The 26,243-nt window shown below is 39.7% G+C and overlaps 1 protein-coding gene across 1 annotated transcript; it reads left to right on the top strand.

The window, feature by feature from the left end:
• Positions 1-50: 50 nt before the first annotated feature.
• On the top strand, positions 51-19,118 carry CA12 (carbonic anhydrase 12). Its single transcript, XM_010219558.2, has 10 exons — positions 51-141; positions 2,970-2,990; positions 8,348-8,527; positions 10,742-10,884; positions 11,813-11,908; positions 13,537-13,600; positions 14,064-14,221; positions 15,138-15,264; positions 17,917-18,001; positions 19,040-19,118. The coding sequence occupies exons 1-10, from the start codon at positions 51-53 to the stop codon at positions 19,116-19,118; spliced, it is 1,044 nt and encodes a 347-aa protein (XP_010217860.1).
• The last annotated feature ends 7,125 nt before the right edge of the window (positions 19,119-26,243 follow it).

The following is a 26,243-nucleotide window of genomic DNA, read 5'->3' as shown; positions in this document are numbered from 1 at the left end:
TCAGAGTGCAGAGCAACCTGTGGCTGGGATATTATAAGTCTTTCCTTGAGATGTCAGCCAAGAGCTTCAATATAGTCACTGCTGCTGCTGTGCTTATTTTCTTCCTAAAGATACAACTGTCAGTGCAAGCGCCGTTGAATGGTAAAGTCTTTCAGCTTTCTTTTTTACTGTCATTCCTAACTTAGGGGTGCTAATGTAAGCAGAAGACTGGGGGAGAGTTTTTATTATTATTTCTACAGCATGCTCATAGTTGTACATCATTGCAGTTTGCAGCTGTTTGGAGGGTTTTTTTTTTTTTTCCAGCTTTTCAGAACAGGTATTCTGATATATGCAGGGAAAAAAAAAAACACCAACAAATCTGTCCTGTGATCTAGCTCATAGGCTCCCTGCACGCTTGGTATGTCTGGCTGTGTGGTCTGTGTGCTTCTTGTAGAGTGAAGCACAGTCTGGCCCTTCTCGGAGCTCGGGGGAGCATCACCCTTCCCCTCCACCCTGCCTAGTTTTGAGGCTAGTTTTAAAGAGAAGCACTGTGAGGTGCCACATTTCTCATCTACTCAACCTCCTTGTTTTGTATTTAAACAGGAGCTGTTTCAGGAGGGCGGCCCTCACTCTTCTCATAGGAGTTAATTTCATCCATTCGAGCTGATTATAATCAATTTTTACCCATTCAGGATGATTATAATCCAGCCAGTGTGATTATAGGATGTGAGGCAGAATCACTGTGTGAGAGAGGACCTACTCGGCACCTATATTCATGGGAAGAAAATCCTGAAGGCTCAGGAATAATCCAGAGCAGTCAGTGTCATAAGCAGCCCTGCCAAGACAAGCATTACACCAGGTTTTCAGCACCAGCTAACAAGAGGCAGAATTCAAACTTTTTAGGCCAGCTTATTTCAGGACTCTTTCTTCTGAGAAATGCCTGCATTCTCCAGCAGCATCTCCCAGCTGAGGGACAGCCTCCCAGAGGCTTGGTGATTCCCAGAATAACCTCTCTGACAACACGCAGGTTTGTAAAAGAAAGTGCCTGTAGAAAAGACCTCTCTTATGACACATTCGGAAGGGAAAGCTGGACAATTCCTGGTTTAGATTTAGACTCCTGGTAACAAGAAGCTGTAAGAGCTACAGCATCCACCTGTCTTAGACTTCTTTGCAAGCCAGAGAAGTAACAAAAGCACAGACTGTTACAACATATGAATCAGATCCAGCCCTGGGGGACTGTGTCAAGCTGCCCACAGCCTTAGGATTGCAGCAAATCACTCTTGCAGATCTGATGTGCTCATACAGAGCCAAAAGATTCTGCCCTCTGCGCCCCAGAGGACGCAGTGCTGAGTGACTCAGCCTACACTGCTCGTGACTGCTGTGCTCTGCGGTAAAGGCAAAATGGCGAATTACGGATCATCACGGGCTGAAGAAAATGTAATTTCACAAAAGACTTTAAGCTTCTGTGTATTTTTGTTCCAATTGGGATAAAAGCCCCAAACAGTGAAAATCTTTGAAATTTCTTTAAGGTTGTTCTAGATTATAAAAAAAAAGGATAGTTTTGACAGTTTGTATATATTTCAGTGCGAAATAAGAGCATGAGTGTAGTTAACAGTAGTTAAACCAACATTTCTTCAAAGCCTGCTTAGATGAGGATGTGGGACTTCTAAAACTTGCTGACAGTGGGTTGCCCTCTTTTATCGAAGTCATACCTACAGAAAGTGCTGACCATAGAACATCCAAAGACATCAGCAAGAGATAAAAGAGGGAATGGAGAATGGGGTTTCTCATGTTGAAATCCAAGACAGAGCATGAATTCTCCTACACAGCCACACAGGGCGTTCAGCCAGGATGATTACACAAAGCTTGTCTGATAATTCACAAAGAGCAGGGCTCACTGGTCCTGACAAACCGCAGCCAGGGAGCTTCATGCTCCCAGCCCTGTTCGACACAGAAGAGCAAAGTGCAGCTGCTTTGCACAGCCCCACAGATTCACCCCAAATATTTCTCACTGCATTCCGTAGTGAAGAGCCTTACTTGGGACTACATTTCAGAGTCCAGGAAACGTAGCCAAATACCATGTACCAAACAAATGTGTGTCTGAGGCTACAGAAATGCCTGCACGGCTGCACGCATACGCCTGCACGCAGCATGTTTGCAGGCTCAGAAGTCAGGATTATTTTCTGGGTGGAAACAACATCCAATTTGGGAAAAGCAAAGATTTGTGTTACTCTGAAAATCAAAAACATTCAGGTCAGTTAGAGCAAGTGCCTGTAATTCTTCAGCAAGCTGAATGACTGTAAGTACATTTCCAGGACCAATAAATAAATAAATAAGAATATTTCAGTAAAGCATGGCACTTCCAAGAGCATGCAAAGACAATGACCCAATTCCTAAGGCAATCAAGGCACGCTGATCATTAGTCACTGTAACACTCACTACAGTTCCCACGATTCTCATGACCTATGTGGGGTCACACACCATATTCCCTTTTTTTCAAAGTCCAGGCATTTCCTACATGTTTCATATAGCAAATCCCAGAGCCTGTGTGCAGCAAGGACTGTCCATCATTTCTCAGCCAGCAAACTACTGGTGTGTTGAAAATTCCCCAGCTAGGTTTGTTCGGGTGGTGATAACTACACCCTGCTTATATTTCTCATTTTCCCAACCAGAGAAAATCAGTGATACCTACAAAATCATGTTTGTGGCAATCCCAAAAAAGAAATTTGACCCACAGAAGTTTGTCCGCATCATTTAAGTGTCCACAAAAGTGTCAAACCCTAGAGGCAGGAGCACAGGGATAATTATAGCCAGCATTTTGGTTAGAAAGGTTCATAACTTGTGAAAACTTTCATGTTTCTGCTCAATATGGACTAGAGAGTCAAGTATTGCAAAAATTAATAGATGGGCTTAAGTGGCTTTTTTTTTAATGTCAATACAGCAAGCTCGATTTCAAATATTCACAGTAATATTCCTTTTGTTTTCCACAGGATCAAAATGGTCTTATATCGGTAAGTAGTAACTAATTCATACATAGGTCGTGGCTTTGTTTTGTATTTTAATTGCCAAATTTATCTTGATGAGAACCCAGAGGGTTCAGGATCTTTAGCCAGGTTTCAATCGGTTGTCTTCAAATCTGCTATTTATCTGCCAGAGCTAAATGCCTGGAGGAGCGGGAGGCAGCCAGCGGGCTCTCCGCTGCCCTGCAGAATGACAGGAACCTCAGAGGACTGAGGAGCTCCCAGAGGAGCCCCACAACTTGGAGGCTCCCTGCAGCCCTCTGATTCCTCACCAGTCAGAGAGCAGTAGCACAGTCCAGCCTAGCTCTGCAAAGAGCATCGCTCCCCCTGTCAACCCGACATTTCAGTGTCACCTGGATCACGGCACTGGAGACTCTGCTCCCTGAAGATCCCCTCTCTGACATTTGAAATGTTAAGCATTTCTATGCTGCAGTCTGATTTCTGGCACATACTGCAGGATGAAGGAAAGGTTCACAGACCACTTTTTTTTTTTTCTCTCAAATACTTTTTTAAAAAAATATCCAGATAAAAACAACCTCAAAAGACTAAAGTGGCACTGAATCACATAAAACTCTTCTTTGCAAACATCTGGAATAAAGAGCAGGTAAAATGTTGCATGGAGAGAAACAGAAATCAGACAGATTGTCCTTAACACCAGAGAAGGGCTGCTCCTCTTGTTCTCCTGCTGATCATGGTTCATCAGGACAGCCTACATCTCCCACCCATTACCTTTACTCCTGCAGCACTCTGTGGTGCCACCCACTAAAATGAAGGCAATAGAAGAGAGAGGAGGTGAAGCCTTTACAGCACAGCACTGATATCAAGATGAGGGTCAAGGTACAGGGTGGAGGAGAAATTGAAACATCCCTTGTTAATGAGAGGCCTATTTGCTCAGTAAGACAATATGCAGAGCTGAATGTTGATATAGCACAGCTATCTTTTCAGAACAAACTTTGTAAAGAACTGGGTATTTGGCTTGGCTACAATGGAAACTACTGCATTAGCTACAATAAACAAAAAGGCTACCTTTATCTGCTTGCCTCTTCCTTAGCCAAAGTGTAGTTATGCCATTTGTTCTGCTGACTTCAGTGTTCCTGTACGTGTGCCTGGGAGAAGCAGTGGGCTTGGTGCCGGGCCCATGAGATGGGCTTGCTCTGAGTCCTTTGGTGGGCAGCTTCACCTTCTGTAGCATGGACGAAACACAGAAAGTGTTTTTGGAAAGGGGGCCTCTGTCTCCAATCACCATTACTGTTACCTACTACTACTACTGCTAATACATGGGTAGGTAAGGAATAAGGTGTGTCATACATAGTGTGTAATGCTGGTAGCAGTGAGCTGCAGCAGGTCTGGCACTCTGCAAGTTCCTGCCTCCGTGTGAGCTTCTACCGGGGGCACCATTCCATACAGCACTGAGGATAGACAAAAACAGGATCAGCCTCAAAATTACAGGGCATTGTGCTACAAAGTCTGACCTCAAAAATGAATGCTAATGAAAGCAGCTCTGCTTCAGGACCAGGCTTATTCTGGTGAAAGTCAGAGAAACAGCATAAGACTGAGAAGTATCCCAAGAAAAGAGTTTCTAGCTCCAGTTAGAGAACAGCTAGGACATTGCCTAGTTTTATAGACAAGTTAAAAGTAATAGAAGCAGCAGAATTAATAATGTGCTTTAGCATGTGAGGAGATGATATCTGTAACCTAGACACTACCAGGACTGCTGTTAACAGCCTAATTAAAGCTGCAAACTCTTTAGTTTTATTGTTGCCAGGTGCTCAGCTTCAATGCAGTGAGATGCAGAGCACCTGCCGCCCTTTTTTTTTTTTTTTTTTTTTAGGAAATGCCAGCTTTAGCAAACACCCTAGAACATCCCCCAGATTCTGGTACAGCACCTGTACAATTTTGTAATGGAGTAGCAGCAACATCTACAGCACTTGCCAATTCCTCTACATTTCAAGCTGTTCTCTGCACAGATATGTGGACGATCTATGCATATTGGCTATGTGCATGTAGAAAGAAGGGAGCTCTGCCTGCGCTGTGAGCCAAACAGACAACACATGGCCACGTTACTGTGGCACACAGCCCAGTCTCTCAGCCTTCATTGCTAACTCAGCTTCGGCCCTAAGCTCACTGCAGCTACACAGCTTCCAGCTGGCTGGAACCTGGGACAGAGTGCTCTGCAGGGCCACAAAATACCACACAGGCATTCCCGGTCTCACTGACCCTGTGCATTTTACAGCACAGCTTACTTCAGCCTAAGAGATCTTGGATGCCCCACCAGAAACTCAAGCAACATGAATATTAACTAGTCATCAGTGCAAAAGCCTCTTTGTAATAATGGCATTATACAGACCTGCCTTTTCCTTCTTTTATCCAGCCAGGATATGCCTCCCGGCATCCACCCATACTGGCATCTCTGTGCCTTAATCACTCAGTGCAAGAGCTGAATACGTGTTGGATGGGTGGGACAGGCCCCTGGCACAGTTACACTCTGCTGACGCAGTCCTGGCAGGATCCTCAGGGAAGAAAACATCATCTGAGAGGCCTGGGCCTTCCCCTTTGTCATAACTGTTGACACAAAAAGAAGAAATGAAATATTAAGATGTTTTTGCAATACCCTTCATGTAAATACCTTATGGGACTTGAAATACAGGCCAATCTGAGTGTATCCACATATTATTCTTCATTCAATAGTGATCAGACAGAGCTTTTGTAAACAAAATGTGAATTCCACTGAATTTCTCTAAATGTACTGGCACAGAAGAAGGAAAATCTGGTTCACAATCAATCATTTGTTTTCAGGAGAGCTGGCTCAGAGATCCCTTCCAGCTGTGTGGTTTATGTACCATGGAAATCCTAATTTCATATATGCAAACACAAGCTGCATTGAGCTCAGCGCTTTGAGACAAGAGTTTTGAGGCACTAAAATGAGCAACACTACATGACAAAAAGGCTGAATTTCTAGAAAAACTGGTTTAGTACAAAAAAAAAAAAAAAGTTGGGTTGCTTGAGCAGAAGTGGGAAACGAGCAAGAACTGCCACAGCTGAGTGGGCTGAAGGTGGATTTGTGCGTGTGTATCAAGGAAAGGATGACAGCTACTTGAGATTATGGTGCGTTAAGACTGCAGTAACTACATCACTTTATTGTGAAGTTGCAGAAGTTTCCCTTCTGAACTGCGGATGTTGGTAAGAAGTATTATCCTGCCAACTCCTGAAGATATGCATTGCACCAAAAATAGTACTGACAAGGGCATTATACTTCATGAGGTGGCTTCCATCAGCTGGACTAGGCTTCTATCTTATTCATCAATTAAAAATTACCTACTGAATTATCAAGTGTCCAAACCTACGATACACCTTGAAAGTCTTTCTGGAAACCCACTACCTCATCAGTGGACGTAAAAAGAGACCCTTACAAAATTACTGGAATCTTATTACAGTAAAGGCTTTTCAGCTATTTTTCTTGATACTACTGGTCTCTCTAATAAACTATTTTGCTACTGCAGCACTATGCCATGGACCTCGCAGCTTGCACAAGTGATAACATATTGTGTTATAAATGCTTTGATGATCATAAAGTTAATGTCAGCACAGTACTTATTAGCTTTTAAAAAGAATTTAAATAACTAAGGTAGTAAATAAGATAGTAAGTACTGTGAAGATCAAAGAGGAGAGAAATTGCAGTGATTATCAGTCAACTGTATCCAAGCACTTAAGTTACAGTAACAATAAGAGCCTATTTATACTGAAAAGCACTGACTGAGTCTGTGCATCCACACTGCAAACAACATCATGGGCTAACCTGTGTCTTGAATAAACTTAAAGAGCTTTCACGAGCAAGTAAATTTGGTGGTCTTTGAACACCAAAACTGAACTTATAATTTTTGTCATATGTACTACATTTAAATCAGATTCTCTCCCTTTACTGACATCCTTGGAAACTCTGTCACATCAAAAGTAAGTTCCATTAATGTTCACCTGATCATTAATTCCCCTTCAGAAAAGCTCTGAACTTGCTTTGCCATCTACCTGATGGAACATGAGATCCTGACATTTCAAGGAAGATGTTAACATACTGAAGAGACTTCAAAAAAGACACAAAAAATATTACAGATCTGGAAAAGAAGCCTTCTAACAAAAGACACAAAGAACTCTGTTTAGCTTAGGAGAAGTAAGTACTTATAACAGAGATTATGTTGTAAGTACTTCCATGAGGAGAACAAACATGGTAACAGGATGCTCTTCAATTACTAAGCAAGGATTAAAAGCAGACACTAACTAAAAGTCAAAGCTAGTCAAACTCACACTAAAAGGCCAGCTGCCAAGAGCAGCAATTACCCCATGCAGTTAAGCAGTATCTTTTACCTGCAGTACTTAAAACAAGATTTAATTTTTTTTCCCTGACTTAAGATACAGCCTCATTAAAGCAGAAATCAATCCAAGGGGGCCCAATAGCCTGTGTTGTACAGACCAGACCAGGTGACCCCGAAAGACCTTAGAAAGAATCACAATGAATCTTCGATGTCTGGGAGAAACACAACTTGCAAGTACCTCTTTTGACATTTAAATCTCAGTGGTCTCAGCTTACAGCTTAAGCACAGCTGCTAGCTATTAATGTGTAATTAAATCAAAGGCACAATGAACAGTTTCTCGATATTATCTCTTCTTTGTAGAGTCTAGCTGGGGCAAAAGACTAAGATGAAGAGAAGTTTCACAAGGGTTTCAGCAAGCTACCGCAGGTCAAATTACCATACTTATCATTTCTGAGTTCCCAAAGAGTACAACCCAGAAAGCAGCTGCGATTGTCAAAAAAATCAAGGTTCAGTAGGTGAATAATGAAATGGAATTTAAAGGATAATTTGGGGTTTCATAAATACCTGCATCTTTTGCACCCCAAAGAAAACAGCATTATCATGCCTGAACTCCATTTCCAACCACCAAAATGCAATAAACTCTGCCACATCATTTCCACACTTCGTGGTTTGGTAATAAGTAATTGCCAACAAACTGGGAAATTAAAGGTCAGAAAACTGTCTAGAAATTTGATATAAAGTGTCTCTTTGTAAGATTTTTGGTGACACTTTCTCAGGCAGCAAACGCATCTTATTACAGTAATCTAGCCCTTTTCTACCTAGTGAGATACTGGAAGCATGAAACTGTGAAAAGCAGAGCGGTAGAAAAAAATCTTCAAGATTTAGAAAAGACTCTTTTTCCAAATTCTAGATAAAGGCTCAAACACAGGACTTTTTAGATTGATTGTAAGAGCTCATGCTTATCTGTTTTTTACTGTTTCTCAGGGAAGATTCAGACAACACCAAAGCTTGACAAACCTGTCTCTCTGTTAATTTGCACAGGTCCTGATGGAGAGAAAGCCTGGCCAAGGAAATACCCATTTTGTGGAGGAGTATTCCAGTCACCAATAGATTTTCACAAAGATATTCTCCACTACGACTCTAAGCTCTTGCCTTTAGAATTTATAGGCTATAATGTGTCTTCCACTGACCAGTTTACATTGACCAATAATGGTCATTCAGGTAAGGAAACTTAATAACAGTAAAAGATTGTGAAGGAAAGTGTCACTGGAGTTCATAATTTTATATTTCATGGGTGAACGACTTTGGTTACCCATTGAAATTAAACTGAGATAGGTGAAGCCTTTGCATCAGCATATATGCACCCAAAAGAACAGGTTAAATCTGGATATGTACTAAATACAAATGGACCTGTCATAAGCAGAACTGAAAAACTGTGATTTTTAAATGAATTCTAGGCAGGTCACAAAATTAATTCCTGAGTCTTTGAAAGCTTTTCTTGTCCCTTTGATTCAAGCACTCAAAAACAGAACCTGCCTTTGTAGTTTTGTTTAGGAAGAGATAAACTGATAAAATATATATGCAATGGCTCTTTGATACTCTAGTCTAATCAGAGTGCCTCAGTTGAATTTAGGGCAAAAATAAAATGCAGATAGGAGTATCATTCTGTTCCTTTGACTTAAAGCCGAAACCTCCTATAATGAAGGATAAGACAGATAGATCAAAAAGATACAAAAATAATTAGAAACAGCTTACAACCACACCCTCCACTGCAGTATCAAATCAAAGTGTCCAGAATAGGAGATAAAAGTAAAGAGGAGGCAATCACATAAAGGTCTAACTAGATAATGCATCAACATAACATACCAATAAGCTAGCAGCACCATTTTTTTCTTCTTGAAACATACGAGGACCTCCAATTAAGAACAGGTACAAGGTTCTCCTCCTGTGTATCCTCCTCTATCACACAGCCCCTGCCTCTCCCTCGCATGCCTTGCCAGAAGATGCTCGACAGGCAAACTTTCTTTCCTTACTCTTTCAGTGGGGTAAACCTGCTCTGTACAACATCATGAGTCCATTTGTCAGGTAAAGACCTATTTCTTAGAGCATGGTTCCTGGTTTTCCTCATCTTAACTAATTTCTCCACCAAAACTGAGTCGCTTTGGACTAGTAGTACTGAAAAAAATGGAAGGTCTAGAACACAGAATTCGGGAATTTCTTTTTCCTAAGAGTCTGAGTGCTTAGTGAAAGATTGTACTGTCAAAGCTGAATGCATTAGGCCACTGCAAGGCAGAGCTGGAAGCATCATCACCACGGCCTTTAAAGGTACGAAAAAGTAGGTGGAAACAACAGCACAACACTGAGAGCCTGTCCCTTGTGATACAACCACACGGGAAAAACACATTCCTCTCAGAGTCTAGATCATGAAGATATTCAGATTTTGTCCCTAATACCACAAATTCTAGCATTTCCTCTTAAAAAATAGATCCACCCCCAGAAAATCCAACTTCCTAAAATGGGAATTTGCTTCTCAGATGAGTGTCCTGCTGGGAGGCAGGGAACATGTGGCCCACTCTTAACCAGAACACTCTCTCAGATCCGATTGCTTGATTGCTCTGAGTAATAAGCACTGGTTCTGTTGGAGTGATCATTACACCATTTGCTGTTATCTTCCCTTACAGCTAGAGAGGAAATCAGCAGGACATCTAGTACTGTGCTATCAGGCATTCCTATATACAAAGAATGTAATGGCCTCACAGCCAGCTACAATTACCCACTTCAGCTAGACTGAGAACAGCAGAGCTCAAAAAAAGCTCTATAATACTAGCTGAAGAATACATATGCCAGCAGTTGCTCCTTTATTAAGGTTTTGAACCCCATTTCCCCTGTAAAGTCTTGCTCTCCCCTGCCTGGCACATTCCAGAAATGAAATATATTCACCCTGGAAACCAGTAAAGATAAATTACTACGAGATTGATCTATTCTTTATATAAGCTGTTGCTTTATGAAGTACCAGACTAACAGTGAAAAGAGAACAACTCAGATTTTTTCCTACTGCAATTTCTACACAAAAGAAGGCACGTTAGCCTCAGTTCTGCTTCAGTACTTTTATGATAACTCTCTTTAATGAGACTCAAGTAATTTTGCATTCTTCAGGGAAGAGAAAGAATTCCATTAGCAGCAACTCTCATGCTTAATTCCGTTAGTTAAAGGAAACAAAAGAAGGGAACACTCTTCAACTCTCCTGAATTGCCTAGAAAGGCTTAAAGACAACGAAAATATTTATCTTCAACTGCACATTGAGATGGATTCCAAGTAAGGAATCTAACAGTTTATTCTTTCCTATATATAATACAACTAGACAGTAGTTCTGTGGAGCCAGTGCTTGAAAGTGGTGGTGTCATCTCCTGCCATCTGGTTTTGATGTCCTTACAGTGAAAATGTATCTGTCACCCACTATGTACATCAGAAACCTCCCATTCGAATATACAGCGTCTCAGCTTCACCTGCACTGGGGCAACAGCAACAAGTCGGAAGGCTCGGAGCACACCGTGGGCGGGAAGCACTTCGCAGCCGAGGTGAGGGGAGTGCGCGTCAGCGAAATGCACTGAGAAGGGTGGGCGAGTCTCTCCATTTCCACGTGGGATCTTTACTTTAGGTATATGACTGTAAAAGGCTGCAAGATCCTTGTCAAAGTACCCATAAGTTGGATATATGCTAAAAACTTGCAGTGTTCTCAGGGAAGGACGGCTGCCTTGTACTTCCATGAGTTTTCACAAACTTTCAGGGAGTCAGAAGCTAGGTTTTAAACCTAGGGCTGGCAAAGGGTCACTGAACAGTTTCAAGCAAATTGCTAAATTCTGACCCCTTGCTTCTTCTCTGTAAACAGAACACAACACTGGCTCCAGTGGGCTTAAATGACATGTTGAAATGTTTTCCCTGTGTCTTTATTCACTTTCTTCTATCCAGCAAAGAACTATTTCACAGATCTTTTCATTTCTGTTTTTTTTTTTTTTCTAACCCTATGTCAAGGATTTAGGAACAGATTAGGAATAGCAGCATCTATTGGATGCATAAGCCAAATTATTAAACAAGAAACTAAATCAGTCAAAATAATCTGATTGCATAAAACCTCTCAGGAATCTGCTGCTTCTCCAGTTACATTTAACATCAGTTTTTCCAAACATCAGTGAGCCCTGAGAGTACCAAGGTGCTTCTGTTTCAGAAACATTGACCAGCCCTGGCAATACAATCAAGACGACTTCGAACTAAAGTGATCCTCTTCCCTCTCCATCACAGGGAGAGGAAGGAAAAACCAGCTAGACAGGGGCTAGCAGAGGGACTTCCAGCATATGCCACTTTCCTCTGGAAGGTATTTTGCTACTACTGCCTGGAAAACATTAAAAAAAAAAGGGTATTGTCCTGGCTTAAGATGGCACTGGTTTTTATCAGTCAGTGAAAGAGCAGTGCTACCACAATATCCTATCTCCATCTCCTTCTTCGTAGCTGCATATTGTACATTACAACTCTGAGAAATATCCGGATATAACAGCAGCAATGGACAAAGCGGATGGACTGGCGGTTCTGGCTATTCTCCTTGAGGTAGGATGTAGGACTTTCTTATTTTTAATACACTTTTGATCATTAAGTAAAGCATCAGAGCTCTTTAAAGCATAAAAATACCTAGATTAATGAAAAGTGGTGATCCTGAACACATGTACTTCCTTTGCTATTTCACAAAAAATGGCCAGACTCCATCAAAACATACATAAATGGGTACACAGGAAAGGAATGATTCTGAATATTTCCTTGTATTTTTCAGCAAATTAACTTCAGATATGCTGAATCCACTTTTAAATTAATTTACAAACTAAGGATTGGTAGATTTTATGAAATAATAGTTGACAGTGAATTTAAAGCTCCTGTATTTAAAACTGCAGATGAAGCAGTTTAACACAGCGGAGATGGTCAGCAAATAGAAGAAAAATGTGCTTTTCTCTATAATTCTTTGATCCCTTTTCTAAAAAGGGGACAGATTTCTTTTTGGAACCCTCCTCTAAAGTTAGTCAGGCAGGAAGCAATCAGTGGCAGCCTGCTACATAGAGCCTACTACATACAGCTCTAGCTCAGAGAGGGCGAGCACAGAACAAGCATTCTGGTCTCAAACAGCTCCTCAAACATAAGCAAAAGGAATAAATGTAAGAAAGCAGCTCTATCTTGTGCAACGCACCACACCAAGACAGGGGCTTTCTCAGTGTTGGCTGTGAACTGCACTGCCAGGCCCAGCTTCCGGGCAGGGGACAAACATCCCAGCTCGCCAACCGAGTCCCACTGCAAATGGGTATCACCCAAGTCCACCTCCTAGGCCACCCCTAAGGCTCTGACAACTATTTTGTGTCATATTTTAGCTCTTTTGGAAGTTGGAACTGTGAAAAGTTTCAGAGAATTGCATATTATTCTAGGCGAGAACATTAAGATTTTAGGTTGCTCTTTTCCCCCACTAACTGTTAGTGTTTAAAATCCAACTAAGAGAAAGTTGCTAAGCCTGGAGATTAGGTCTCTGCTAAAAACTTTCAGGCAGCTGGTGTATTTTAGAGTTGATTTAAGGACACTCTTTTACTATGCTCGGTTGTCAGGGGAGTTGCTAAACACCAACTCCAGAATATTCATATAAAAAGGCATTGATTATTAAACCCAAAAGCTGCTGGGAGAGGTTGAAAAAAGAGTCGAGGCCCTGTGGTGCCCAATAGTGTCATTCTTTACCTGCTGGAAGTGTGAGGAGCAGCAGAGTAAAAAATCATTTGTGGGTGGAAAACTGTGGCTTTGACTAGTAAGCAGCGGATGACCTGTGAAGCCTGCGGGCAGAGAGCATAGGTCTACAAGGCTCTTAAGGAAAAGGCTTTTCTCCAGGCGTGCAGAGTGCTGAACACTCAGAGGCAGCCGGTCTCCAGAGGTCTCTGCTGTGATCGTTAAGGCACAATGTGCTACAGCAACACATTAAAGCAGCAGTAATATCCTCCAGAGCAGTAAGAACATTGCTAGGATTCTGGAAATACTACTAACGTTTTGGGTAAAAAGAGGAATTAGGCCAAGCTAGTACATGCGTGTCCGGACTGGGAAACATTTCCCTCGTGGTAGAGTTGCTCACTGCTACCTGCTGCATGCAGAAGCAAAGCTCTGTACTCGGCCTGTGGCGGGTTGCACAGCTGCTAACGCTCTGCTCGTTACAGATCGGACCTTTCAACCCAACATATGAAAAGATCTTCAAGCACTTCCGGAATGTGAAATACAAGGGTGAGTGGCTATAAACTGGCTATGGATTGAGAGGGACTAAGAGCATCCGGTATCACCCCGAAAGGGACTGAATAAACAGTCCAGGAATTGTAAGCAAACCTCTATTATAAACCCCAGAAGACTTAAAATTCAGTGCATTTCTGTGACTTTCAGTATTGTTAGCATGAGACAAACACTTAACACAATGTGTTTCTGACTGGCCCTTATTTCTCACATACAATGTTATTTGGTTGACATACTCACAGTTCATTTTACAGAACTCTGATATCTAGTCAAGGTTTGTACAGGAAACCTAAAAAGCTCTATTTCCTTGTTTTGTTGGAATAACACCTTTTAAAATGTGTTTTATTTTCTTAGTGATATGACTGAAAATACCATGCTTACCGAAAAAACAAAATCACTTAATCAGAATCTGAAATCTGTGCAATAATGACACAACATTTAACACAAATCCTCTTTTTAGATCAGATGGTCCAAGTTCCTGGTTTCAATATTCAGGAACTGCTTCCCGACAGGCTGGATGAATATTATCGGTATGAAGGATCCCTGACAACTCCTCCTTGCTACCCTAGTGTTCTCTGGACTGTTTTCCGACACCCTGTTAAAATTTCTCAAGAACAGGCAAGTTTAAATATACCATGCATATTTCTGATTGATGTTTACTAAGGACCAGTAAATACATATTCTAATTTCCTGGATTTCTCTTATGTTCCAATACATATTAGTATTGTATCAACTTGAAAAAAAATCACAGTAAAGGGAGATTCTTTTCTGTTTTCACTACACACTTGCCTGCTGCTTTGAATCGCCCCATGAGTCACTATCAGATTATTTTGGCTCAAGTTTCATGGCTGAACTGTATCCATCAAGCCTTTAAGTGCTTCTGGATCATGACTGCCATAGGGTTGGTAGGTTGGGTAGATGTTAGTTTCTAAAAGCTTGAAAAAGCTTCTTGTCAAGTCCAAATCCCCGGCTTTTCTCCAACACTTGTTTCTCTGCTTTTCCGTTTTTTTAATCCTTACATGGTCACCAACTGATAATTATATAGGCTATAGACTCCCAAACACTGTCTTCTGATTTACCTGATTATAAACATGAAGGTGAAAATCAATACCAAAATATCTGACAAATTAATATGTGCTCCTTGTTATGAAAGTTTTTAACCTTGTTCATTCTGCCAGATCACATCTTTACTAAAATAGAGAGTCCTTTAATGAAGTAGCTTTTAATTCTGCTTGGGATTTAGACTGTTAGGCAGAACATGTAGCACAGACCCACCATGTTTTCTCTCCCCATCTGATTTTCCTAGAAGCCAATGACTACTGAGGGTTAATTTAATCAGAATGACAACAAAATATAGGTATGCATTTGGAGATGTCACACTGTGTACACATTATTCAGTATTTGGGCTGACGGGCCATAAGAAAAATTTAAGAATTACTTCCTTCCCTTTGACTTCCTCTGATTTCAAATACTCATCCTTTGTGAGCTTGATCTTCCTGTGTTCTGAGAGTTGAATGGGTGTTTCCCTTTGTAGTTACGGGCACTGGAAACAGCCATGTATTGCACAGAGAGTGACGACCCAGAACCCTTAGAAATGGTTGATAATTTTCGCCACGTACAGAAGTTTGATGAAAGACTGGTTTTCATCTCCTTCCAAGAAGGTAAGTTGCATGAGTGCTTCCATATAAAGAAACAACGCACCATCATTTGTGTAGTACTGAAGTGGCCACTACCCTTCACTGCTACAAAATCATAGCAGTCTCTTTCCTGCAGTTGGATTTGTTGCCTTTTCTTCACAAGGGGTTTGAGGGAAGCCAATTCCATGTATCCCTTGTGTTTTGATCAAAGGGAAGGCCATAGGAGAAGGAAGACCATGCTAGCCTTTGTCATGCCCAGTAGAACAACCACCTCCTGTCATTCCAAACACTAACCTGTTCTGTACAGCTGAAGCCTTTCGGTCAGTTTAACAGTTTGAGCTAGCCTGGCTAGCCATGTGTATTGTTGTTGGCTTGCTAACAGCATCTGTGTAACAGTGATTTTTCTGATCCGAATAATGGTCATGCAGAAATGAGAAATGCGATTTTCCATCTGTGTTGTAACCTGACCTTTCAGCACCTGTCTAGTTTTCTCTGTAAATCACACTCCATAGTTAAATGATATTTAGTTACAATCTGTGATCCCAGTAATCGGAAATCAGACAGCATGCTTTTCATCCAGGAATCCCTAAACACTTCACAGGAATACTGTAAGTATTATTATTTCTATCTGTGGGGGAAAATTTGACCCAGATGTGACTTTCTCAAAACTGTTTCTGTGAAGCAGTGCCAAAGCCAAGAATAATATTTGGCTCTCCCTCTATTAAGCCACATCATTTGGCTCTCATACAGAGGTGACACCAGCTATAAAGGCATTTCCAACGAATCTTTAAAGCTAGCATGACTTACTGCAGCTGAATTGTGTTGGTTATTGCCCATGCTGCTGTTCTCGCCCAAAAAGTGGTCACTATGGCTACGGAAGACATTGCTCAGTGCTCCTTTAATAGAAACCCCATTCAGGCTAAGTACATTTAATTACAAAAGCTCATTGACTCTATCAGTGAACCAGAGTAAAATGCTCTACCCATTTCAGGAAAGGTATTCATCATGCCTGCAATCTCCCACGCTGCATTCAAGTGCATCCCACCTGCCCCTGTCACAAAGGCTGCCTCGCAGGTGCAGCTCCTCACCTCAGAGGAGGAAGGGTCCTGCCCAAGCCCAAGTGCAGTGCAGCTGCCTGCCAGCTGCAAGCACACAGCCTGACACAGCCAGCTGTGCGCAAGTACCAGCAGCTGGTGTTTATTAGGAAAGGCAGGAGACACACAACTATGTCTTGGGCCAGGTGACCACAGAGATTTGTGAGACAAAGCCTCCTGCAGGCTCCAGGACTCTACTACCAAAGCAGCTCTTCCTTCGGGGCAACTTCCCTGACTTCCAGTGTCAAAGCTAAGGGCTGCCCTCTCCAGCTGAGGGTACAAGCCGCAAGATGGGGCTGTTGAGCTCTGCTTTGTACATACAATATAAATGACTGAAGCCCTTGGCCAGCTACGTTTTGGCACTGATAAATAAAAACTAACTTCATGTTAACTATTAAGAAGTACTACATTTCAAAGCGTCTCAAACAATAAAGGATTGCTCAGCAACACTCAAATATGTTTATACTGTATTTTGCCTGCCAAATATTCCAATCAAAGCAGTTTCACATGCAGCTGAAATTCATTACAATGCTCATGCCTTCCAACGCCCACCAGCTACATGGCAACTGGCATCTAGTTTTGAATAACAGGACTATACTGAATGGAATTATGCTTACTCTTGCCCCCATCACACAGCTATTTAAGGCCCGAAACTTGTCCCTACCCTTTCTCTTTAAATCACAAACTTTTTCTAATTATGTTTTGATGTCTACTGGAAACTCTTACTTTTCTGAAACTTCCCTTTCCCATCTATAGCACAGTTCTTCTTAAAATCCACGCATCACAAGTTTCCAGTTACTAAGACTCAATATAAGCACCCTGTGGGTTAAGGATAAGCTCCAGGCTTTGCATTTCTGTTTTCTCCACAGCTTATTTAATATGAGAAAATATTTAAATGCAATAAATGAAAGGGATCTCATAATGCTTAGAAGCAGTCATTTGATAAAACTTAATAAAGTGTGTGTAAATTAATTATAAAAATGGAGCTAAGAAAAGATTGCCTACCTTCAGGTTCTTTGGCAAGGTCAAAACAAGTCAAAATACTTCATTGTCAAGAACATATCTGAAGATCATTATTAAAGATGGTATTACAATGTTAATACTTAACACCTCAATGCAAAGGTAAGATCAACTGTTTATATCTTGAATTCATTCTTACCTTCTTTGCCTTCTTCAAGCACCGTTCTCAAACACACCGCTCTAGCAGCCACCCCTCAGTGATGATGTTCTGCCATGAAAGGAAAAATTAAAAAAAAAAACACGGGCATCAAACTTGACATCTTCACATGCCAGGACATAGTTGCTGAATTCGCTTATGCTCTTGTATATATTATAGCGTACAAGGAGTTTTTGATCCGCTATGGCTTGGTGACATCAGTGGAGCTCTACATTCACAGAACTGTAAACTGCAAATCCAGTTTTGGGATTAGGATCTTACAATATGTATCTGTGCGAAGCTATCCACTACAGGGCCTTCATACACAGCAGCACAGAACTAAAACATTAAGACTGACTAGAGACCAACCTTGTCCTCTAAAGTAAATGAAATTAACTGTTCCGTATGTTTTCCATCTTCTCCTAGGTATTGTTGTTTCTGTTGTGATAGCTTCCACTGTGGGAGCTGTCATCATTCTTGCAGTAGCCTTCTGGCTATTCCAAAGGAAAAGGTAAGACACCCTTCTAGTCACATCAGGGAAAAATAAGTCAAACGAAATCCTTGTTCTGACATGAGGAAGCGCCTGTGTGTCTTAAAACTTCAGCATATTTTTACAATGGAAATGGTGGATATTTTAGGAGAGATACAATCTCTTCCTATAAGCTTTGATTTGTTGTTGCCATGGTAGATGCTCTTTCTCCTGTATCATATGCTCCAAACTAATCCTATCTCACTGCCAGAAAAAAAGGGCTAAAAAATGGCTAGAGGGTTTATTTTTGCAGTGACTTTTGTGCCACAATGGCCATCCTTCTGCCATTTAATAACATTAGTCCCCTGATTGCTTTGACCTTAAAGATAATTACCTTAACAATGTCCATGTAAAACCTTAAAACATAAAATGCCAAGAAACAGAGAAGAGTATGGAACGACCCAGAGAAGACAAGAACACGTCACACTTTAGTTACCCACTGCTCCCACAAGCAAAAGCTAGGAAATAAGAGTCCCTTTCCAGACTAAATGGGACAAGCATGCTAGCTAGGTAATAGATTTATCTGATTTTTCCAGCTCTCAACTACCATTTGTTCTTTTTCCTGCTCTTTTTTTGCAAGACTTGCTGCTTTTAAGTGCTCTTTGAATTCTTTAATTTTTTCCTGGAACAGTAAGTGAAACAAGAAGGGAATTAATTTCTAAAGAAAACCCCTTCTGAAGGTCACGCCATTTAAAGGAAAGAAACATGCGCTGACAGATAATTTAGCCAGAATGTTTCCATCAAAGTCACATTCTGGAAGAAAGACTATTAATCTTTCCTACCAAATTTTCAACCAAATTTCCTATAGCATGTTCATATGCCTTTCAAATCAGCATCAACTTTGTGTTGATCACATCAAAATGTGTTATCCTAAAATATTTGTAACAGTAATTTACTGTGACGGTTTCCCCAACACAGAGAAATAAAACTTAATGCATGAGTAACAGATATTTTAAATAGTCAATGGTGCTTTTCCTTCATTGTAGTTTCAAATATCTTAATACATTGTTTTCGTTTCAGCTGCAAAAGGGGAGAAGACAATACAGGAGTCATCTATAAGCCAGGCAGGCACAAGGAAGAAGATATCTCCGAAGCATGAGATACTTCTTTGTCAAAAAAGCGCCTTTTCGCTCAGAGCACTGACAAAATTTTGCATTGGGAAAAACATCCCGTGCTCCTGGCTGATGATAAACTTCAAGACTCTTAAAAAAAAAAAAAAACAGCCAAAACATTTTGGGTAGCTCTTGTTCTCTGCTTTTCAGGAAGATATGATCTGTGAATACTCCTGGGAGTGAATTCCTCCCCACTTTCTTTTCATGTTAGCAGTCTGCTGGGTCTTTTAATTTATTTTACAGTTAACTCTAAGCTCCAATTTTATGGTTAGTTTAGCACAGATTTTCTCACAAGTATTCAAACCTGAAGATGCTCATCAAGCTACAGGCACTCTTCCCTACTACATACAGGGAGGAGAACCCTGGAACAGCATCAGGAATATAGAAAAGGTAAAGGCCTAATCTGAGTTACTGCAAGATCAATATTTGAACCAGGCTGATCTGCTGTTTTAAATCACAGCAAATGATGGCATTCAAATCCACCAGTGGATTTGCGACACTCAGAAATACTAGAGGAAAAGGTAAGTGAAAATGCAGGGAGATCCACATGGACGTTAAAGGGGTCCAGTACAAAGACTCAGTGCTGAAAACAAAGATCTACTGCTTGAGGAATGACCCACTTCCCAGTTATTGTACAGCCTCGCAGCTCTGTCATGGAGGTCAGTCATCAGAATGCCTCTGCATCTGCAGCCCCGGCACTGGAACTGCAGAGGCATCTTGCCAGCCTTTCATTGTGTCTTATTATCCTGATCTTATTTGTAGTGTGCCTGAGTGATGCTGGGATAAGGTAGTTGCTGCTACTTTTAAGCAGAAAAATTTCTATTTAATCATTAAATCTTCATCGGTTTTACAGCATATACTATAAATGCAGTTACACAGTAGAGGTTGCTGATTTAGTTCTCTGAATTCAGTAGTTCAATTATTAGAAGGTAATTAAAATTGTCACTTCAAATCTCATAAACTAGATACTCGGGATCTCATCATGCATTTTTTGAAAGCAAGAAGCTAACTCTGCTTGCACTGAAGACAATGTAAAACATTCCTGCCCCGAGAAAGAGCAGGGTCAGCCAGTCCTGCACCACACCTATGTGGAATCCCTCTGGAATAGCCTGTCTGAAGGGAGGCACGGAAATGCCTGCGCTCGGGTAGACACGCAGGATGTGATTCAAGGCAGGGATACATCTGATTAATTGCGAGTTTGAATGCCACTACACACCGATTTCTGGGGAAATTTCCATCTGAATTTTACACTTACATCCATTTTCCATCCACATTTATGGCTCCCTCAGTAGCAACACCATCATATTTGTGATTTTAAATAAAAAATGGTGATTATATGTGTTTTCTCCTTTCAATTTCAGCATGCAAAATAATTATTGACTAACATTTTTCAGTGTAATAGAATGGACACATAAAATGTGTATTAGAGCAAGTGGAAAAAAAAATGTAAAGCTGCAGCTGAGAAGTTCTGGAAAAAGAAGGATGAGCTATCAGCCAACACCATCCTCTCTCCCCAGAATCACAAATCAGGAATGTCCAGATGACATGGAAGGGCAATTACCAGACTGATACTGGGTTCTTACAGGAAGCATGGTGAAAATGGTCCCAGCACACCCATTCAGGCTGCAACAACTCAATCCAATCTCAATTTTCTCTCATGTACACTGGACAACAAAAAGATCAGATGTTTTGCATAAACTCTAGTGATGCACATCAGGCATCAGCTGAGGGCCTAAACCAGTTTTAAAAGTAAACAGGCCTGTACTGCTCTAATTGACTTTATTTTCCAACCTTTAAGGAGGAAAAAAAGCCTTTTTGTCAACAATGAACCTTGATGAGCTTCACTAAGTGCACCAGTTTGCACAGATGTTTCCATGTATGTACAAATCCTAATGCTTACAAAACAAAGAACATATGCATTCACAGAATATGATACACTGCAGCAACTAACCTTTCAGTGTGCAAAGCTAAATCCATTTCTGGCACATGCATTTCAACTAATTCATTCCTTTATCAAAAACTGAACTTCATTAGCCATGCGGAGATGTGAACCATTTGTATGGCTGAAGCCGCAAATGCAGGTCCAGCACTACCACAGGTCACCTCCCTGCTGCTGGACATATTACCAATTGGTTGTACTAACACCTGCCCCTTGATATTGAGAGTGAAAACAAGACCACAGCTTAATATCAGCTGAAAAAACAAGCTATTTTTCCCTTCAGCTATATCACAGCAGAAATCCATTTTTTCTCTAGTTATTATGCTTCTGGATCATGCTGATCATGAATCATGAAATAATGCTACCTTTAAAACAAAACTGGAAAATTCACGTTGTACATTTTTATCCTTTCATTTACAACAATGGTGCAATGGTGTCTTGAAAGCCTCGGGGAAGCAAGCTGCTCACCTAACCAATTATATAGTTCGGTGGTGCCAGTTCTAGATTGTTTAATTACATTGCAAGCCTTTCTCAACCTTCCCAGAGGGTCAAGGCCTGCTCACATTATAACTCACAACAGTAACTGCGCAGCTTTGGACAACTTATTTATTTACTACCTTTTCTGAAACCTGTTAACCTAACTTGGCCACTCACATAAAAAGAAAAACTTCCTACCATAATGTGACAGTATCAGGATATTGTTTCACACTCTGTGGCAACTGTTGGCCTGCAATCAAGAGCTGAGTACTAGGGTCCCTTACATCATTCAAAATAATTTTTTTTAATAATGAAAACCATCCATGTAAATGTGAAGTCCTATTTTGACACTCTCTCTGCTCGAGTATTAGAAAAGCATCAAAACCATTTTGCAAAATTGGTTTTGTAATCCTTCCTATTTCTGCCCAAATAAACAGGAAAGTAATTAAATTTGAAAATAATACCAACAACTTATACCCAATTCTTAATCAGTACGCAACTACAGATTAAATTACCACATAACTTTTTAATGTGAAAGTATGAAGCAAAAGTGTCCTGGTCACCTTTATTCCCTTTGCATTATATTGTGCAAAGTCATTTCTGTGGTACCCTATGACTAGGGCTGGATTTATAAATATGCTATTGTTAACCCTGTTCTCTACAACTGTTCATACAGTCAAAGAGAACCACAGTGCAATTACCAGTGGATGAAAACTGCTATAACTCCACCGAAGCAATTCATATCATAATTAGCTGAGAATACTTACTCAGATCTCAGGGGAAAAAAATAAAAAAAAATAAAAAAAATAAAAAATAAACAGAAAAGCACCCTCAAATAATTCTACATAAAAAATCTACAGTTTTATCAAATTCAGTAAAATACACGTAAGCTAGTGTGAACTAAAAACTTAAGACAGCTTACAAGAACAAAGAAAATTTGCACATTTTCATTAATACACTATTTTACTTTTAACAGAATATGTTAGCTTTGCAGAAAAAAGTGAGGGTAGCAGAAAAAATAAAAATTGAGGGTCACAAAAAAACCCTAAAAATGTAATTCTTTTGTTTTCTTTTAGAACATAATTAATAACTTCTATTAAAAATAACATGCAAGGCCAACTATTTTTAATTCGAAAGAGGTCAAATGGCACCATCTAGTGTCTAACAATCAGAAAATAAAGCCAGAAATGTTGCTACTTCTTTTACTTCCTCAATACCATTCAAATTTGGAAACAATAGCAAAAGGAAATGTAAAAATAAACACGAATTCTCAAACACTTATTTTGGAAAAAGGAATTGAAAGCTAAGTTATTATCTCAAAGGCTACTGTTTTAAAGAATTAAGTATTTGTAATTCTTTGTACTCTGTAATGTTTTGGAAGGCAAAAGAATTATAAATTTAATAGTCTCTGTACATACTACTGACTCAAATGTTTTCCTAGGAAAGCCAAATGCTTTTTAAGATGTGGCAACAACAGCTAATTATGAAGTTATCCAACAGTTAACGTTAACATACATAGGAGCCCAAAATAAGGAATAAAACCTGGGTAACTTTGGATGCATGTAACTCTCCACTGAAATACGCAAGCCAAGCCCCTTCTTTTCAACTAGTAACACATCATATTAGCACAGGCACTATGATCCCAAAGTACATGTCCACAGATTCACATTTCCAGCACACTGCTATAAAGCTGCCAGTGGAAACCTTTTTCTAAGCGGTTTTTATAGAACCACAATTTAATGATTCCATAGACATTGCAGGCTTTTTTAAAAAGTCTTCAAGAAACTCATTCACAAGCAAACTATAGATTAAAAAAAAATTGTCTGTGCTTTTCCTAAACAAATGTGCTGAAAAAAAAACCCTTAAAACTTAGTCTATGAGGTGACTGAATTGCTTTTTTCTCAAAGTCAAATGCCCTCTGAAGTATTATAAAAGAGGGTTTTTCCTTTAGAAATTGCTGTACAAAAAGAGAAAGCGTGAATAAGAGATTTTATAACCTTGAGGAATTTTTTCACTAAAGTTTTTTGTCTTTTATTGAGTTTATTAAATACACACAGAAAACAAAGACAAGTTTCTTGCTTTGCAAGCTAAGTTAAGCTTGTAGCAACCAAAAAAAAAAAGTATAAAGTAAAAAGAGGGACAGGTTGAATTTACAGCACCAGAGAACTATCTGTTTTTATGTACTGAGAGTGAACCTTGCACTCAATACTCTAATACGCTCCTTGCAGCTCTGTTCATTTATTTATTCCTCCAAGGATAACAGATTATTCCACAGCAGGGCAAGGGATACTATCTATTTCTAACAAAAAGAAAGATAAATAAGGACAAACTGTGGACACTGTCACTCCTGTGACAGCATCAAAAGCCAGTAAGAAAAGCAATATGCAGGAGAATTTGCATTTGCAACTGCCACAGTTCTTGGCTGTTGCTCCCATACACAGGGAAATCACAGGAGAGTCAGCTACTACCAAGCCACTCCCAACATGGATAATATTGCATGAACTTTTGAATAAAATCTTTTCTGGTTAGTACTGCACTGGGTTAAGCTACTTCATTTTATCCACAATAGTGCATGCAGCTGGCCCAGAACAAAACATTTCTCTATTTCTACAAATCAGCTCCCCACACAGATACCTATTTTAGCTTTAGAAAAGCACAAAAACAGCCATATGTTTCCAGAGACTGTCCTTCCTCTTCCCAGTCTGATTTCAGTTCAGGGTGAAAATGCTGTCGGCAGGAATGGTCTAGAGCTGACATCAGGTACAACAGCCCTCTCGTCCTCATGTGTCTGTTGCAAACACAAGGAAAGCTCACTAGTAACTTTTACAAGAAAATGTATGAAAACTTATTTGCATATGCCTATGTATTATTTATAACATAAGAATGTCAGTTGCTTTAAATAACACGGAAAAAAAAAAAAAACAGGGTAAATCTATACACTCCCATTCAAAAGGGTATCTTTTTCTTAGCCCAATGTGAGCTAAAGATGCACATTTGACAGTCATAGGACTAAAGGAGCAAATGTTTCTGGTCACAAAAACAGTAAATTCTGGAAAACAGAGATGGTAAAAAGCTCTACTTTATGTTAGGAGTATTTTCAGATTCTAAAAAATGTATATGAATACCCTGCAGGAAAAGGCATGTAAATAGTTACAAGAGAATACATGCACAAATACGCCTTTTTAAGAACGTCATCATATTTTTTTCTTTGAGTTGCATTAAACTTTTGACAAACTAAATGTTTATCCTTCAAATTAGTTTTATAATTACAGAAAGCTACATTAAACCCCTCCCTGAAAATAAAAGGATAATTTCTACCACTTAATGCCTAGTAATAAGGGATTCACTTGCAGTTAATTCACTCAGGTAACTTTTAGGACCCTACATGCCTTGAGGCAAAAGTAGCTCAAAGTTTCACATGAAAACTAAGGTTTGAGAGGAACTCATCTTGACTTAAGTTAGCATAAAATTTTAATAAGAATCCTTTCTCAAATCTACATTTAAACTTAGAAAAATAAGTCAGTGCGCAATCACCCTTCTCAAAGCTTCTATGATTAAAATATACATACATACACATACATACGTACACACACATGTGTGTATATGTCTTCGCATATATGAAGTTAAAAGAAAGCTCAAATCAGCAAAAATTATTAATAAGGACACAAGCTAGGAGAAAATTAAAATGATCTTACATTATGAAAGTAATAAAATTCTTCATAGAAATTATTTACTACTTGAAACCAGAAACCATGAAGAGTATAACATTTAACTCTCATTAAGTGCTAATTACATGATAAAGTTACTATCACAGAGTGGGATGGGCCTAAACTGTGCGTGTAATCTCAGGTCAGTCACGAAAGCTGTTGCTTTTGCACTCGACTGTATTCACTCACCTGACATTCTATATGGCTGTCACAAGACAACTGATCATGATATGAGAGAACCATATGATACTGCAATCCTCTTCTCAGCAACTTACGGACTGTCAACTTTGTGTTCTCATTTAGATACTATTTAAATAAAGGAGAAAAATATTTTAAAAGTTCAAAGTAAATGTTTGATTCCATATCTTTAAGACGTAGTTTGAAAAGTTTATTAGCACTTAATCAGCTTAATATTTCTAGAAAGTGCTACGATGTCCAATATTAAACTGACAAGCAGTAAAAACAATAAATCACTAAAACATCAATACATATGATTAAAACAGAGCTTTCACTAACTAAATTTGTTTTAATGAAGAGCCATAATCCAAGCTATTTAATTCTAGCTTGTCTTTCTTTCCCAGAATTGGCCTTTTCATGGGAGATACAAGTTCATGAGTTGATCCTTTTGTTAACCCTACTCATTGTAATTTATGTCCAAATTGCAAAATAGATTCAAATGCCAAAAAGCATTTTGGAATTCTATTAGTTGCTTTAAGGCTGCAATCGTCGTGTTTTCTATTACTAAACCCAACATTTGAGCAAGTAGGTTGCCCTAAGAGAACTGCTGATCTTGAATACTGTTATCTATCTGTCCAATATGACTCCATAATTAAGAAATCTCCAGGAATTGGAACATACCACATGACTTACTTTAAAAGTCTCTAGTAGGCAACCTGGGATAATTCTGGAAGCAGAAGACAAAACAGCACTCCAGAGACAAACACATTTTTCTGGACTGATGCATTATGGCTACTGACAATTTGTGCTGC

This window comes from Tinamus guttatus, unplaced genomic scaffold (assembly GCF_059628265.1).
Source record: "Tinamus guttatus ecotype Peru unplaced genomic scaffold, ASM5962826v1 Tinamus_guttatus_pri_ptg000004l, whole genome shotgun sequence".
NCBI classification, from domain to species: domain Eukaryota; kingdom Metazoa; phylum Chordata; class Aves; order Tinamiformes; family Tinamidae; genus Tinamus; species Tinamus guttatus.
This window is presented reverse-complemented; position numbering and strand designations above follow the sequence as displayed.

Bases quoted from the DNA above. Each gene is read 5' to 3' on its own strand.
- CA12 (XM_010219558.2), top strand. From the start codon at position 51: ATGTCAGCCAAGAGCTTCAATATAGTCACTGCTGCTGCTGTGCTTATT. The intron at 13,601-14,063 runs GTGAGTGGCTAT...TCCTCTTTTTAG, and splicing joins CCGGAATGTGAAATACAAGG to ATCAGATGGTCCAAGTTCCT. The intron at 15,265-17,916 runs GTAAGTTGCATG...ATCTTCTCCTAG, and splicing joins TTTCATCTCCTTCCAAGAAG to GTATTGTTGTTTCTGTTGTG.